The sequence below is a fragment of the Notamacropus eugenii genome, chromosome 3 (assembly GCF_028372415.1).
Source record: "Notamacropus eugenii isolate mMacEug1 chromosome 3, mMacEug1.pri_v2, whole genome shotgun sequence".
NCBI lineage: Eukaryota > Metazoa > Chordata > Mammalia > Diprotodontia > Macropodidae > Notamacropus > Notamacropus eugenii.
In genome coordinates, this window is record NC_092874.1 from 122,539,668 (window position 1) to 122,553,580 (window position 13,913).

Consider the following 13,913-nt stretch of genomic DNA (forward strand, 5'->3'; position numbering starts at 1 on the left):
AGAAAAATGATGGGGGGGGTTTGTTTCACTCTTTGCTGAAGGTTCAAAGGAAATGAAAACCATCACTTGTGTTGAAGGAGAGGTGGTAGTGATGTCTTCCTTAAATTGGGTTTTTCCTTCCCCTACCAGCTAGGGGAGTTCCTTAGAGTGGAGAGCAGCTAGTAGCGCACACAGAAGGCACGGCAGAATATTCTGTAGGCTCTAAGATGTGCTATTCCAGTGGACAAATTAGCAGTAATGGAGAGGATGGAGCAACCAGGGCATCTGCTCAGAGGCAGGGACTGGGACAGCCTTTGGACACAGTAACACACACAGAGCAGGCTCCGAGGTGCGGGTTCTGTTACACTATCTGGTCTCAGACACAGATGTTAAAGTGAGGCCGAGCCAAGTAGTTGAGATGGCTAAGAAAAAGGCACTAGTCCTTCAGCCTCCTTAGCCCATGACATTTCCCAAGCCAGTTGCTTCCTTGCTGTTGGCATCCCTACCATCCTCCCAGGCAATAACTGCCAGTAGTGACTCGTATAGAAAGCTTTCAGGTTTATAGAGTGCATTCCTCACAAAACAAGTCTTCAAGGTACCTTGGTAATGCTACCCCAAGGTACCCTTCAAAAAAGGTCCCCATTTCAGAGATGAAGGCAACGACAAAGCTACAAACCACAGCAAATTTATTATTCAATACCCAGTGCTGAACCACAGCACCAGTCTGGTCCCCCTCCCCACACACCCCCAAGAAGTATACCCAAAAGAACGAAATCAAAAGTCAACCCAGTTTCTTTTCTGGAAGGCCTTGGTTCCTGTAGCTGCTTCCACAGTTCCCGGGGAGTCAGAAGACAACCCCTTCCTCCCTCCCCCCAGTACCCAGAGGGTTAGTCTTTTGGGTCCTGGTAAGAGAGAACATGCAGGCAAGAGCAGCTGTAATTCTGTGTGTGTGTGTGTGTGTGTGTGTGTGTGTGTGTGTGTGTGTGTGTGTGTGTGTGTGTGTGTGTGTGTGTCTGCGTGTTGAGAAGAAAGGGTGGGGGGTAGGAGCAGGGAGCGCTGCCTCAGGAGTCCTCAAGAGGTCAATTGTCCAAGAGATACAACCTGGGAATTTTCTTCCAGCAGGAGTTTTGCCCTGGGGTGGTTAGCGCTTTGACAACTCATGGGACAGCCAGTCCAGTCCATCATACAGCCCTGTACCTTGGGTAGCGCAGGTTGCTTGGACATACCACTGTAAGGGAGAAAGGAGAGGTTAGCAACTGAGTGAGGCGCTCCATGGCAGTGGATGGAAGCTTCAGTTCTCATACCAGCTTTCATTTTTTTCAGGTATAATCCTTCCCCTCGTCCCATCCTGTCCCTGCCCCGGGGAGGAGGGAGGGCGAGGAGACACACTCACAGTCCGGCTACGCAAACTCTGCAAACCCAATTTGTCTGTCAGCTCGCTCACAGGCATGGCATTGGGCATGTCTTGTTTATTGGCAAACACCAGCAACACGGCCTCCCGGAGCTCATCCTCCTGGAGCTTGACAGGGGAAAAGAAAGGAAAGATGAGATAAGGATTCATCACAAACACTGTAGGAAGGAATGAGTTGTTATCAGGCACCTCCTATGTGCCAGTCACTATGCTAAGTAAGCACTTTACAAATATTATCTCACTTGTTCCACACAATAACCATTGAAGGTAGGAGCACTTGTGAATTCCCCATAGAACAGCTGAGGAAACTGAGGCAGAGAGAAGTTAAGTGACTTGTCCCACAGTTATACAGCTAGTGTCTGAGGTGAGAGTTAATTAAGGTCTTCCTCAGTTTAGGCCTAGCAGTCTATCCCCTTTGCCACCTACCTGCCTCTAGGCAAGAGTATTCTACAGTCAGTAGAATATAGTATTTACAATCCTAACTGGTAAAACAGAATCCAGTATTTACAATCCTCATTTGTAAAACGGGACACTATTGTTCCACTTACCTCACATGAAGTTAAGATAATATAAGAATATTATAACAATATTTATTCATATATAATAATGAATATATTTCATATATAATATGAAAAGTATTTTATGAATTTTTTGACTATACATCAAAGTTATATTTTTGGTATATCAAAGTTAGTTATTTTCATAGCAACATTCCTCAAACTGGGTTCTAAAGAACCCTGATGATCTACATAGTGGGAGCAGTTTCTGGGAGAAGGATCTCAATTCAAGTTATATTTTCCTCTTCTACAATATTAGATATGAATGTATCAAAAATATTTATTACATGCAATTTTTTTCAGCACTAAAATAGGTTCAATTTCTTTGACTCTAAACTAACATTTTTCAACTTTATATTTTCTGTAAGTACTCTGTGTCCCCAGACCAGGATTTGAAAGTGCTTTATATAATTTATATATTTCAAGCCTCACATTGTTCTATAGCCAGATTGCTTAAGGAAATGCTGGTCTATATAGATAATACCACAGGCATTAAAATAAAAATAAAATAGTATTATTAATCTGAATGAAATCACCTTGGCCCTATAAAATGACCCATAGCTGTTCTTGGTAAATGGGATAGAAATCTACTTCAACATATTAAAGATACAACACACAACCTATCTCCCTTCCCTACCTCGATCAATATCCCACATAAACATGACAGAAGGATAAAAAGAAAGACTATTTTACTTGCTTCATCCCATAACATAAGGGGGAGAACTTTTCTCTTTCTTTACCCAGGATGAATCAACACAAGAGATTTTAAAACCAAAAAAAGACTCAGATCTCCTGGCCTAGACTGAAAACTAGTCTGTGTTTCTACGGTCTCCGCTATTTCTGACTCATGAGAGAGAGGGCTCAATGTCCAATGTTTTCCACAGCCCATCTGGCACTCACCATCTTCTGAAGCTCATCAGCAGATTCTTGGACCCGTTCTCGGTCATTGCTATCCACTACAAAGATAAGACCCTAGGGTGGGAAGAAAGAGCAGTTAGCTCACCCAAAGAAAATGAACCATAGTTCTATCTTTTCTATCCCTTTCCTTACATTTTCTATAACTCCACTTTCATCCATCAATGGACTCAACTGTCTTTCATTCAAAAAATGAAACAAAACAATATATATTAAAACCTAATTCCCTTTTCAGCATCTACTATATGCAAGGCACTAAGAGGGAAAATATATATACATATATATTATCTACTCTCAAAACACTTATTAATGTACAAGGATAGGTATACCAATATTGCGTGGGGAAGAATTTCATGAGGACCACTTAGAGATAGGATATAAGCAAAAACTACAGAAACATGAAAGGAAAAAGTGCTTCTGACTGGAGAAAGCAGAGAAAGCTTCACAGAAATGGAAGTGGTATTTGGGTGGGACCTTCATTGAAGGATGAACAGAATTTCAACAGGTGGAGGGAGGAGACTGGAGTGGGGAGAAGGGTGAAAAGAGGAATATTCTAGGTAGATGGAGCCATGAATAGAAGCATAAAGCGAGGAAAGCTTGTTTAAGAAACACAGACTAGGTCAAGGTGGCTAGACTCAAAAAGGGAATAATTGAAGAAATTGCTAGAAAGTAGAATAAAAGTTCCTTGAGGGCAAAGTGTTATTTTTATCTCTAGCATTTAATACAGAGTCTGGTACGTAGTAGGTGCTTAACAGATACCAGATATAGGAATGAGTTTTATTTTGTAGGTAACGGGGAACCATGGGAAACTGTATGTGTCTATTTAGCTATTTGTGCTCTCTGGCCCACCTGAGTGTTTTGGAAGTAGTGTCTCCAGAGAGGCCGAATCTTGTCCTGGCCTCCCACATCCCAGACGGTGAAACAAATGTTCTTATATTCCACGGTCTCCACGTTGAAGCCTGTGAGGAAAGGGAAAAGGGGGGGAAGCCTGGGGGGGAGGAGGGGCACTGTAATGTGGGCAGGTACATTCAACTCTACAAAAGCGACGGGAGATCAGCTTGGTCAGGAGAACTTCTGGGAGTCCCCCAGAAGAACATCATGCAGACTTAAAAGAATTAACCGAACTGGGCCCAGGGCTGCTGCTTCCACATCCTGGCACCATCAGCCAAAGACACCATGACCTACTTTCTTGGAGCAACTGTATCTAGTGTCAGGGTCAGGCCCCAGAGAGGAAATACAGGGGACGCTCACAGACTACCAGCCCTCCCCTCCGTCCCAGGAGCTCACCTATGGTGGGGATGGTAGTGACAATCTCGCCCAGCTTCAGTTTGTAGAGGATCGTGGTCTTGCCTGCGGCATCCAAGCCGACTGCAATAGAGAGGCAGGGTAATGGATACGGTACCCGAGAAGCTCCGACTGAGACGAGGAGGGAGAGGGCTCGGGAACGGGAAAAATGAGATCGGAAAGTCTCAACGTGCATCTCCCGCTCCGGGGAGCTACGTTAGGGGGGAGTCCGAGGGAAACCTGGGCATCACGAGCCATTTCTCTTCCCCTCCATAGAAAAACCCGCACGCCCAGGGCCAAACAAAAAACCCCACCCAAAGTGGGCCTGCGGATTCAAGGGAGGGCAGGACTCAAGGAAGGAGGTGGGGGCCCCACAGGGACGGGGGCTGCCTCTCCAGAGAGGCATTCCAGTCGTGTCCAAGGGCCTCGCGTGGGGGCGGGCGGCCGGCCTGTGGGTTAACCCCGCCCAGGCCGGCAGGTTCCCGGCCTGGGCGCCCGCAGGCTCCGGCTGCTGCTGCAAAGCGGAGGAGGCTGCAGGCTGGGCCAGCTGGGCTGCAGGCCGTACCTGTCTTACCAACCCCGCCCCCCGCTCCCGAGGGCCGGGGGTCTTTTATCCCTTCTCCTCCCTCACCCGCCACCCCGTGCCTCAGTTTCCCTCATCTCCTCTCTCGACCACCCCCACCCTCACCCCCGGCTCGGAAGGGGAGGCCGAGGCTGGGCGCGCAGGGCCGGGTGGGGAGGCTGCGGGGGCGGCAGAGGGATGCGGGGGCGGCGAGGCTGCGGGGGAGGCGGAGGGCGTTACTCCGTGGGCAGGGAGGGATGCGGGGCCGTGACGCTGCCCGGGACCTCACCCATGAGGATCCGCATCTGCTTCTTCCCGAAGATCCGCGAGAAGAGCGCGGACACCGTGAGGCCCATGGCTGGGCCAGGGAGGGAGGAGCGGGGAGCGGGGAGCCGGGAGCCGGAGCCGGAGCCGGCAGGTTGCTGGGGGGATGGAGAGCAGCAGCAGCAGCAGGAACCGGAGCCGCCTCCGCGCTTACAGGACCCGCGTGACGTCACCGAAGAGCCCCGCCCCCACCCAGGCCACGCCCCCATCCCGCACACCTTAAAGAGCTTAGAGCCCAACCTTCTCTTTTTGCAGAGGAGGAAGCTAAGGCTGGGAGGGAAGTAATTTGCTCGCAGTCACCTGGATGTAGGAGAGATGGGGTTCGAACCCTGCTCTTCTGACTCTAAATCACTTCTTTACGCCAGGAAAAACTGAAACAGAAAGAAGGCTCAGGAAGAACGCGTACCTCCCCCCCAGCATTCTGGAATAGTCTACCTTGTGTGTTTGTGGCAAGTTGAAGAAAGAAATTAGGGTCTCTTTCCAGAATATTGCCTCAGAGCCCATCATCCCTCCCACCATCAGGATCATTTGTAACAGATGCAGCTTCTCTTCCCCATGCCTGCCAGGGCACCCCAAGATGCGGTGTTTTTTACTCTTTAACCTCTTTCCATTCTTTCCCAGAGCCTCTGCAAGGTAAGGAGGGAATCTACGGAACCTGCCCATATTTCCAGGTATCACAACTGACTTACAATAAACACCAATGGTAATAAAACATTAATATTATGTGCTTTAAATCACCTTAACCTCTTGCTTCTACTATAAAGTAAGGAACGCATCTATGGACTTCTGCCCTGAGTTTCAGGTATCACAACTGACCTACAATAAACACCAATGATAATAAACAGAATAAGTATTAAGTGCTTTAAAATGTTCCAGGCACTGTGCAGAGTGCGGGGGTTATGAATACAAGCAAGACAGTTCCTGCTTTCAAGGAGCTGGGTTTTTTCAAGGGCATTAATTCTAAGGAACCCCAATGTGGTTTACTTACAATTCCCTGTACCTCAAGTAAATAAGAGGCAGGGTAAAGTAAGAATTTCTCTCTTTAGAGCAGAAATTTCCTCTTGTACTTTGTATCTCTCTGACAACCTCTAGCCCAGGTCTTGTCACATAGTAACTTAATGCTTGAATTAAATTGACTGGTAGGATACAGCAAAAGTAAAATAAGTTTTAGATCATAAATCTAGGGGAAGAAATCATATTCAAGTTCAGATGCAGTCCCCAGATTTGCTGCTTTTCTTCTCTGTAGTTATATAAATACACCTCTAAAACAGGGCTTTTTTTTGGAGGCAATGGAATTAAGTGACTGGCCCAGGGTCATTCAGCTAGTAAATGTTTGAGGCTGAATTTGAACTCAGGTCTTCCTGACTCCAGGAACTGTGCTCCAAACACTGTGCTGCCTAGCTGCCTCAACAATAGGTCTTTTGAGTTGGAAAGGTCATAAGTGATTATCCACTACTCTCTTTTGACAAATTAGGAAACTTTAATGAACAAGAGAAATAGTGATTTGTCCAAGGTTGCACAGGTAGAAAGATATTAGGGGAGAGATTTAAACTCAGGCCTTACTCACAAATTCAGGATTCACTTCCACTACACCACGAAATGCTAGACATCTGTATCAATAAACACTTGCTGAATTGAATGCAGAGATCTGCAGATGGCCAATTTGCAAATTTAGAGCAAACATCTCTCAGGAGGCACCTGACCATAATGGCTGCAGCTTTCTGGATCTTCTAGACTGGTGAATAGAATAATATGTATTCGTATAGTACTTAAAGCAAATTGCTTATTTGATCCTCACAACAGCCCTGTAAGGTAGGTGCTTTCATTCCCATTTTACAGATGAGAACACAGGCAGACAGGTTAAGTGACTTGCCCAGGGTCCTGTAACAAGAGGTATGGAGAACAGCCCCTCAATACTCCCGTCCCCAGCTTCCCATGGGGGGCGGGGTTCTCCTTCAAGCACTACAGACATTTTAACAAATATCATTTATACGGTGCTTTAAGGGGTCCAGGAGTCAAAAAGAGGTGAAGAACTGGTGGTCCTAGATCTGGCAGGGGGTCGCCTCCATTCCCTGCGCCGCAGTCGTGCATACAGGTCTCTCTATGCATTTTCCCCTCCACTGCATCAGATACCCTGACCAGCTCAGACCCCAGGAAGCAGCGCCCAGCCTCGCCTAAGAGCAACCGCAGCAGCTCGACTGGCGCTCGAGGCCCCTCCCCTTGGCGCTCAAAGGCCCCGCCCCTCTCCTTATGCCCCACCCCTTCGCTCTACGTCCCACCTCTCCTCCCCGAGCGCACGCCTATCCCGAATGCCCACCTGCACTTCCGGCGGAGCCGGAAGCGTTGTTGACAACTGACTTGAAGTGGTTACCGAGTTAGGATCGGAGCCGGAACCGGTCTGTCCCGCTTCGGGGGCGAAGGGAGCGAGGGGCGCCGCGGCGTCTGCTGGCTTCGTCATTTGCCCCGCTAGCCCTCTGGGGCCGGAGCCAGGAAAGCGCCTGACATGGCGGCCTTGGCAGCTGCACCCCCTCGGCGGGAGCGCGCGTAAGGTCGGACCCCTCCCCGCACTGTCCCCCCCACCCCAGACTCCGTGAGCGGTGACGTCAGGGAGCTGCCCCTGCCATGGAGAAGTTTGGCATGAACTTCGGCGGGGGCCCTAGCAAGAAGGACCTGCTGGAGACCATAGAGACGCAGAAGAAACAGCTGCTGCAGTACCAGGCCCGCCTCAAGGACGTGGTCCGGGCTTATAAGAGCCTGCTGAAGGAGAAGGAGGCCCTGGAGGCCAGCCTCAAGGTGCTCTCGGCGTCCCACGAGGCTGACGATGCCTGCCAGGCCCCAGGCCTTCCCCTGGCCGAGGCTGTGGATGACCGGTGCTCCACTCACAGTGAGGACAGCACTGGTACTGCCACCAGCCTGGACACAACGGCCAGTCTGACCAGCACCAAGGGTGATCTCGGGGTGGAAGATGAGAGACTGCCCGCTGGTCCAGCACCTCCGAAGTCTGAGGAAGCCAGTGGGTCGGAGAGTGGCGTTAGTTCCAGTAGTGGGGATGTGCCAGCCAGTGTTGGCGGGGAGATCGACAAACGTTTGCACCAACTGAAGACCCAGTTGACCACCCTGACCAGCTCTTTGGCCACAGTGACACAAGAGAAGTCCCGCATGGAAGCCTCGTACCAGGCTGATAAAAAGAAAATGAAACAAGATTTGGAGGATGCCGGTAGGAAGGCTGAGGAAGAAAGGAGCCGACTGGAGGGGGAGCTCAGGGGGCTGCAGGAGCAGATGGCAGAGACTAAAGCCAGGTTGATCACACAGCAGCATGACAGAGCCCAGGAGCAGAGTGATCATGCTTTGATGCTGAGGGAGCTGCAGAAACTGCTACAAGGAGAGAGAACCTTACGGCAGGATATTGAACTGCAGCTAGAGGAGACCCGGGAAGCCCTGGCTGGACAGGCCTATTCAGCTGACCAGGTGGAAGGGTTCGAGTTACAGATCAAACAGTTGACCCACGAAGTGGAGGAACTGAAGCAGGAACTGCAGGCTCTTCGAGAGGAGAAGACTCATCCAGACCCACGGCTGGAAGAGCTTCAGGAAGAAGCTGCCCACCTTAAGAGTCATTTCCAGTCCCAGTTGCAGCAGGAAATGAGGAAGGTAATTCACCTTATCTGATTCAAATCTATAGGTGCTTAATGCGTGACTAAAAATATTAGACTTTTTCTTCTTTTCAAACCCTATACTGTAGTTGAAAGAAGTGCTAAATTTGTAATAAGAGTTCAAATCCTTACTATGCCACTTACAGCTATGTACCCATAGACAAGTTGCTTTATCTTATAGAACTTGGTATTCTCTTCTACAAAATGAGGGATTTGGACCAAATTTACCTACGAGGTCTCTTCATGCTTTCAATTCCTTTATTTTCATGGTCCTTACCCAAAATTTCTCATGGACAAATTTACTGGAAAATCTTGGTCTAATTGATGTTTACAAAAATTACAGAACATACGTCTAAGGGGATGTGGTATTTGTGGGTGCTGTCTGGAATTAAGTTGGAGTGCTTCCAGATTCTAGGCATTGGCTTCTTAACAGCTGTGTTAAGGAAAACAGTGAAGTACTGTATTCTATTTGTGTGGTTGATATTTTTTTCAGAAGGAGGCAGTTTCCTTCAGTTGTTCTCAATCAGGATTTGTTTTGGAGATGAATGTGCTATCCCAGAATACTGTTTTGGATTTTATGAGAATACCGCTTTTCAATTCTGGACTTGCTAGGCAGGGGTAGCATACAGGAGCGTGCAGTTCCTGAGGATAAACAGCAGATTAAGGGTGATAGACATAATATGCTAGACGTGTGACAAAAATGTAGAAACTGAAAGCAGAATAGAACTGTTCATGAACACTCAATAAACATGTATCTGTCATGTGCTAAGGCACTGTGCCAGGCAATGAGATTACACAGGGGAAAAAAAAACATTCCAGGCCTCAAGGAACTTAGACTCTACTGGGTAGCAGGTGTCAGGAAGAAACAATACATGTACACAGATAAGTATAATACAGGATAGTGTTTGAGAAGAGCAAAGGAGAAATCTAGATAAAGTGTCACAGGAAAATTTAAAACGGGAGAGAAAATTTCTAACTGGATGGATCAGGGATTCATGGAGAAGGATTCATTTTTAGCTTCTTGAGCTGAAGACAATGCTTCTCAGGGAATAAGTGTAATGCATTTGTTTTGACTTGATCTAGTAATAGTATTAATGCTCATGTGATTTTTGTCAAGTCACAGAAAATGACCTTAATATTATTTGGTGAGATAAATTCTGAGTCTTCAAGGGGTGAGGGCAGGGTTGCAGAATGGGAGTGGATAATAGTTTAAGTTTTGTTGGTGCTTGAATCAATGAAAAAGTTCTCTAAAGTTCTTCCCATTCCTACCAGCACATCCTATTTAAGTGCCCTCTCTCTTCTCTGCCTTTCCTAGATTCAGTGACAAGCTCTGCACTCTCTCTTAATTCATCTTTTTTGTTTCCTTGGTTTTTAGACTGCTTTGGCAGAGGAGCAGCTCCGTCAGTATTCTCAGATGGAGGAACAGAGGGTGGCTGCCCTAGAGAACCAAGTCTCAGAAGTGTCTGAACTTCTGGGCACCTATGAGAAGGCTAAACAAAAGGATCAGCTGGCAATTCAGAAGCTCAAGGATCGCCTTCTGCAGCTGGATATGGAGAATAAGACACTTGCTCTTGCAGCCTCCAGCCGTTCTCCCCTGGACAGTCACAATGAGGAGACCAGCCTGGATGTCAATGTTCTAAAGGATAAGATGGAGAAACTGAGGAGACTGTTGCAGATTGCAGCCAGGAAGAGCCAGGTGTCTCTGAATATGGAAAAATTGTGTGAAATAGAGATGTTGACAAATTCAGATGCTGCTGATGGGGAAAAGGCTACTGCACTCTACTACCAGCAAGAGCTAAAGCAGTTGAAAGAGGAGTTTGAACGGTACAAAATGAGGGCCCAGGTTGTCCTCAAGAGCAAGACAACCAAGGATGGCAACCTAGCCAAGGAACTGGAGGAAAGCCAGGAGCAGCTTGCAGAGCTGAAGGAGAAGTACATTTCCCTTCGACTGTCCTGTGAAGAGCTAGAACGGCAACACCAACAAGAGGCAGAGAGTTGGAAGCAAGAGTTGGCTCAGCTGCAGCAGGTTCATCGGCAGGAGCTGGAGAGAAGCCAGCTTGATTTCCGGGACCGGACACTGAGGCTTGAAGAAGAACTTCACAAACAGAGGGATCGTGCTCTAGCAGTACTTGCCGAAAAGGACTTGGAGCTGGAGCAGCTCCGTTCTGTGGCTTTGTGCTCTGGGCTGCAGGGACATAAGGCCTCGGTAGGCCAAGGGAGTAATGGAGATCTAAGTGACTCATCTCCAGATAGTTTGACCCAAGCTCTGCACCTGGCTGCATCAAATGAACCTACTTTCTTCTTGTATGCTGAACAGCTGGCTCGAAAGGAAGTTGAGATAACATCTTTGAGGAAACAAAAGCATAAGCTTGAGGTGGAGGTACACCAACTTCAGGACAGGCTCATTGTGGAGGGTGAGCAGCACCGAGAACAAGTCTGTGCTCTACAAAGCCACATTGAAAAAAGTATCAGGGACCAAAGCAGGGAGGGGGCCAATCTGGAGTACTTAAAAAATATAATCTACCGCTTCTTAACTCTGTCTGACTCTTTGGGTCGCCAGCAGACACTTACAGCCATATTGACTATCTTGCATTTCAGTCCAGAGGAGAAACAAGTGATTATGAAACTCCCAACTAATAGTAGCTGGTGGTCTTCTGGCAAGAGATAAACTCTTGGTCCTTTCCTGTTTCTGAATCTTTTTTTATCCCGGAATCAGTTCTGATACTATAACATCTTCTCTTACATGTATGATTTCTGTCTTTCCCATGCTTGGCTGGGATGGTGTCTGCCAGATGCTTCTGGACCCTGGCGGTGCTTAAGGTATTACTGTAAAAGCAACCTCTGCTCGAGGGTTGGAGACTGAATGCCAAAGGTTGTAAAATATTGAAATTTTCTAAAATAAATTCTTTTGTTATCCTTTGCAAGTTCCCAGAGACAATTTTGTTTCTGAGTAGATAATAAAATGATTCCACTAGAAAGGTAATCCAGTACCACTGGTGCTTTTTAATATGATGAAAATAATATGAAGTCACAAACAATGATTTGTTTCTTCATTTTCAGAGGCAGGTGGGGTTTTGGCCAGTCCCTTGGCGGTATGATACAAGTCTGGAATGGGAATGGTGTTCACAGGATTCCTTCAGTAGATGCTATTTTGCTTATATAGTCCAAGGGTCTTGTGAACTTAGGATTTTTGGACCTTGCCAAGAGTTTATTTGGGCACTCAGGTTTTGAAAAGCAGATGTTGAGGGGGGGGTAGTAGGTGCTATGTCTGTAGCACACTGGATTTAAAGTATGTTCTTTAAAGCTGAAAGACAAATACTTAAATCTTTGTTCATCAAAAATGAGTAATTAACGTAGCCAGTTGAATCCCTTGAATGGAGAATTAGCTTTAATAAATTATGAAAAAACCCACTAACAACAGTAATTCAGAAAATATGATGAAGATGCCTTTCTGGGGTCACAGTCAAGCATTCCTAGAGAAAACCAATTTGGGGTACTTTGAAATTCTTGGGACATGCAGGGAACCAAAGGAAAGGAGAATGAGAGACACTTCACAGTTATGACAGTGTACCCAAAAGAAAAGTGGGGAGGTCTGCTGACAAGAACATAGTTTTACTCTCCTCAGAGTTTGACTTCTGACCTGGTAACAGTCCAGTTTTCTAGCCAAGAGCTCAACTAATCTTTAAAAAAAATTATTGCTACCTTGATCTTACATCACCTACATTTTCTATTTTATCCCTTGTTCTTCCTTTCAGGGAGCTCTCATAACAGGCTGAAAAAGAAGAAATAAAAGTTAGGCTAGCCACATTAACCGACTCATCGACCAAGTCCAAAATAGGATCATAGATTTAAAGCTGGAGAGAATCGTAAAGGTTTTTGGGTCCAAGCTACTCATTTTATAGATGAGGCTTAGAGAGATTAAAGTAGCTTGTGTGTGGTCAAATAGCTAGTGTCAGGCAGGATTTGAACCCAGGTCTTCCTGACTTCATCTCTTACACTGTTTACTATACTGTACTGCCTCTGAACATACTTGGAGTTTCATGCCCATAGTAGTACCCTACCTCTGCAAAGAAGGGAGGAAGGTGCATTCTCACAGGCATTAGAATTAAACAGCATTCAATTTCATTTGTTGTGTTGCTGTCCTATTTGTTGTAATTTGGTATATTGTTTTTTTTAGTTTTGCTTATTTTGCATCAGTTTATATGTTTTCCCATGCTCCTCTGCATTGTTCACATTCATCATTCCTTATAGCAAGTAATATTCTGTTACATCCTTGTAACACGATATGTTAAGTTATTTTCCAACTGATGGGCATCTACTTTTGTTTCCAGTTTTTTGCTACAGTAAAAGGTGCTGTTGAAGCTGTGTTTTTACATATTTGGGATATTTTTAAGGATCATCTTGTGTAAATGCATAGCACTGGGCCCTCTAGGTCAAAGGGTATGAATATTTTGGTCATTTCTGTAAACATAATTCTAAATTGCTTTCCAAAAGTTCAGACCAATTTACAATTCCACCAACAGGATATCACCTACTCTTCCAATACCACCTTAAGGTAAGAGTCTGCTGATGTAATAATTCTTGTCTATTAAAGGAAATGCATTTTCTGTGTATCCTTTGCTGGTACTCTTTGAGGGGGTTTGGGGTTGAAGGTTTATTCCACTCTTCTTGCCCTTAGTCTTTTCACACTGTTTAGTCTGATTGCATATTTCATACCTCTTTACTACACATTTCTTATTCTCCCTCTCAGCTCACACGTTGTGAAAGGATCGTAAAATGAGAGCACACGCAAGTCTTGAATTTCTCTCATGTTGATAGGATTTATTGATTAAATTTTTTATACCAGGCAGTTATCTGGTAGATCATAGGATCATAGAGCCAGAAGGGACCTTAGAGGTTATGGAGTCCAACTTCCCCATTTAATAAATGAAGGAACAGGTGCAGAGAGGAAGTGTGACTTGCTCAGAGTCCCACAGGTAGTAAATGTCTGAGTGATCCCTTATGTCTTTCTGATTCAAAGTCGTACAAAGTCTTGATCCAGAATCCCAGTGGTGTCAAAAAAGAAGAAATGGATCTTTGCAGGCTGCAGGTTGACTTATAGAAAACCACCCACTGACAATATGTTGTATTGTTATTTTTTATTTATTTTGTTAGACATTTCCCACTTACATTTTAATCTGGTTTCAGTTGGCCTTGGGTGTTTGCAGGGCTGTCTAACCCTCCAGCAGTGA

General features: G+C 46.1%; 2 protein-coding genes across 2 annotated transcripts; one reads left to right on the top strand and one right to left on the bottom strand.

Annotated features, from left to right (window-relative positions):
* Window positions 1–648: 648 nt before the first annotated feature.
* ARF5 (ARF GTPase 5) lies at window positions 649–5,248 on the bottom strand. Its single transcript, XM_072652833.1, has 6 exons — window positions 4,998–5,248; window positions 4,150–4,230; window positions 3,712–3,821; window positions 2,848–2,919; window positions 1,373–1,498; window positions 649–1,207 (listed from the first exon to the last, which is right to left on the bottom strand). The coding sequence occupies exons 1-6, from the start codon at window positions 5,239–5,241 to the stop codon at window positions 1,121–1,123; spliced, it is 720 nt and encodes a 239-aa protein (XP_072508934.1). The 5' UTR covers window positions 5,242–5,248; the 3' UTR covers window positions 649–1,120.
* A 2,073-nt stretch (window positions 5,249–7,321) lies between these two features.
* Window positions 7,322–11,601, top strand: GCC1 (GRIP and coiled-coil domain containing 1). Its single transcript, XM_072652828.1, has 2 exons — window positions 7,322–8,680; window positions 10,058–11,601. The coding sequence occupies exons 1-2, from the start codon at window positions 7,655–7,657 to the stop codon at window positions 11,348–11,350; spliced, it is 2,319 nt and encodes a 772-aa protein (XP_072508929.1). The 5' UTR covers window positions 7,322–7,654; the 3' UTR covers window positions 11,351–11,601.
* The last annotated feature ends 2,312 nt before the right edge of the window (window positions 11,602–13,913 follow it).

Coding starts and splice junctions, on each gene's coding strand:
- ARF5 (XM_072652833.1), bottom strand. CDS start 5,241: ATGGGGGCGTGGCCTGGGTGGGGGCGGGGCTCTTCGGTGACGTCACGC. Junction 3,822..4,149: donor CACTACCATCCCCACCATAG/GTGAGCTCCTGG, acceptor CTTTCCTCACAG/GCTTCAACGTGGAGACCGTG. Junction 1,208..1,372: donor AGAGTTTGCGTAGCCGGACT/GTGAGTGTGTCT, acceptor TCTCCCTTACAG/TGGTATGTCCAAGCAACCTG.
- GCC1 (XM_072652828.1), top strand. CDS start 7,655: ATGGAGAAGTTTGGCATGAACTTCGGCGGGGGCCCTAGCAAGAAGGAC. Junction 8,681..10,057: donor TGCAGCAGGAAATGAGGAAG/GTAATTCACCTT, acceptor CTTGGTTTTTAG/ACTGCTTTGGCAGAGGAGCA.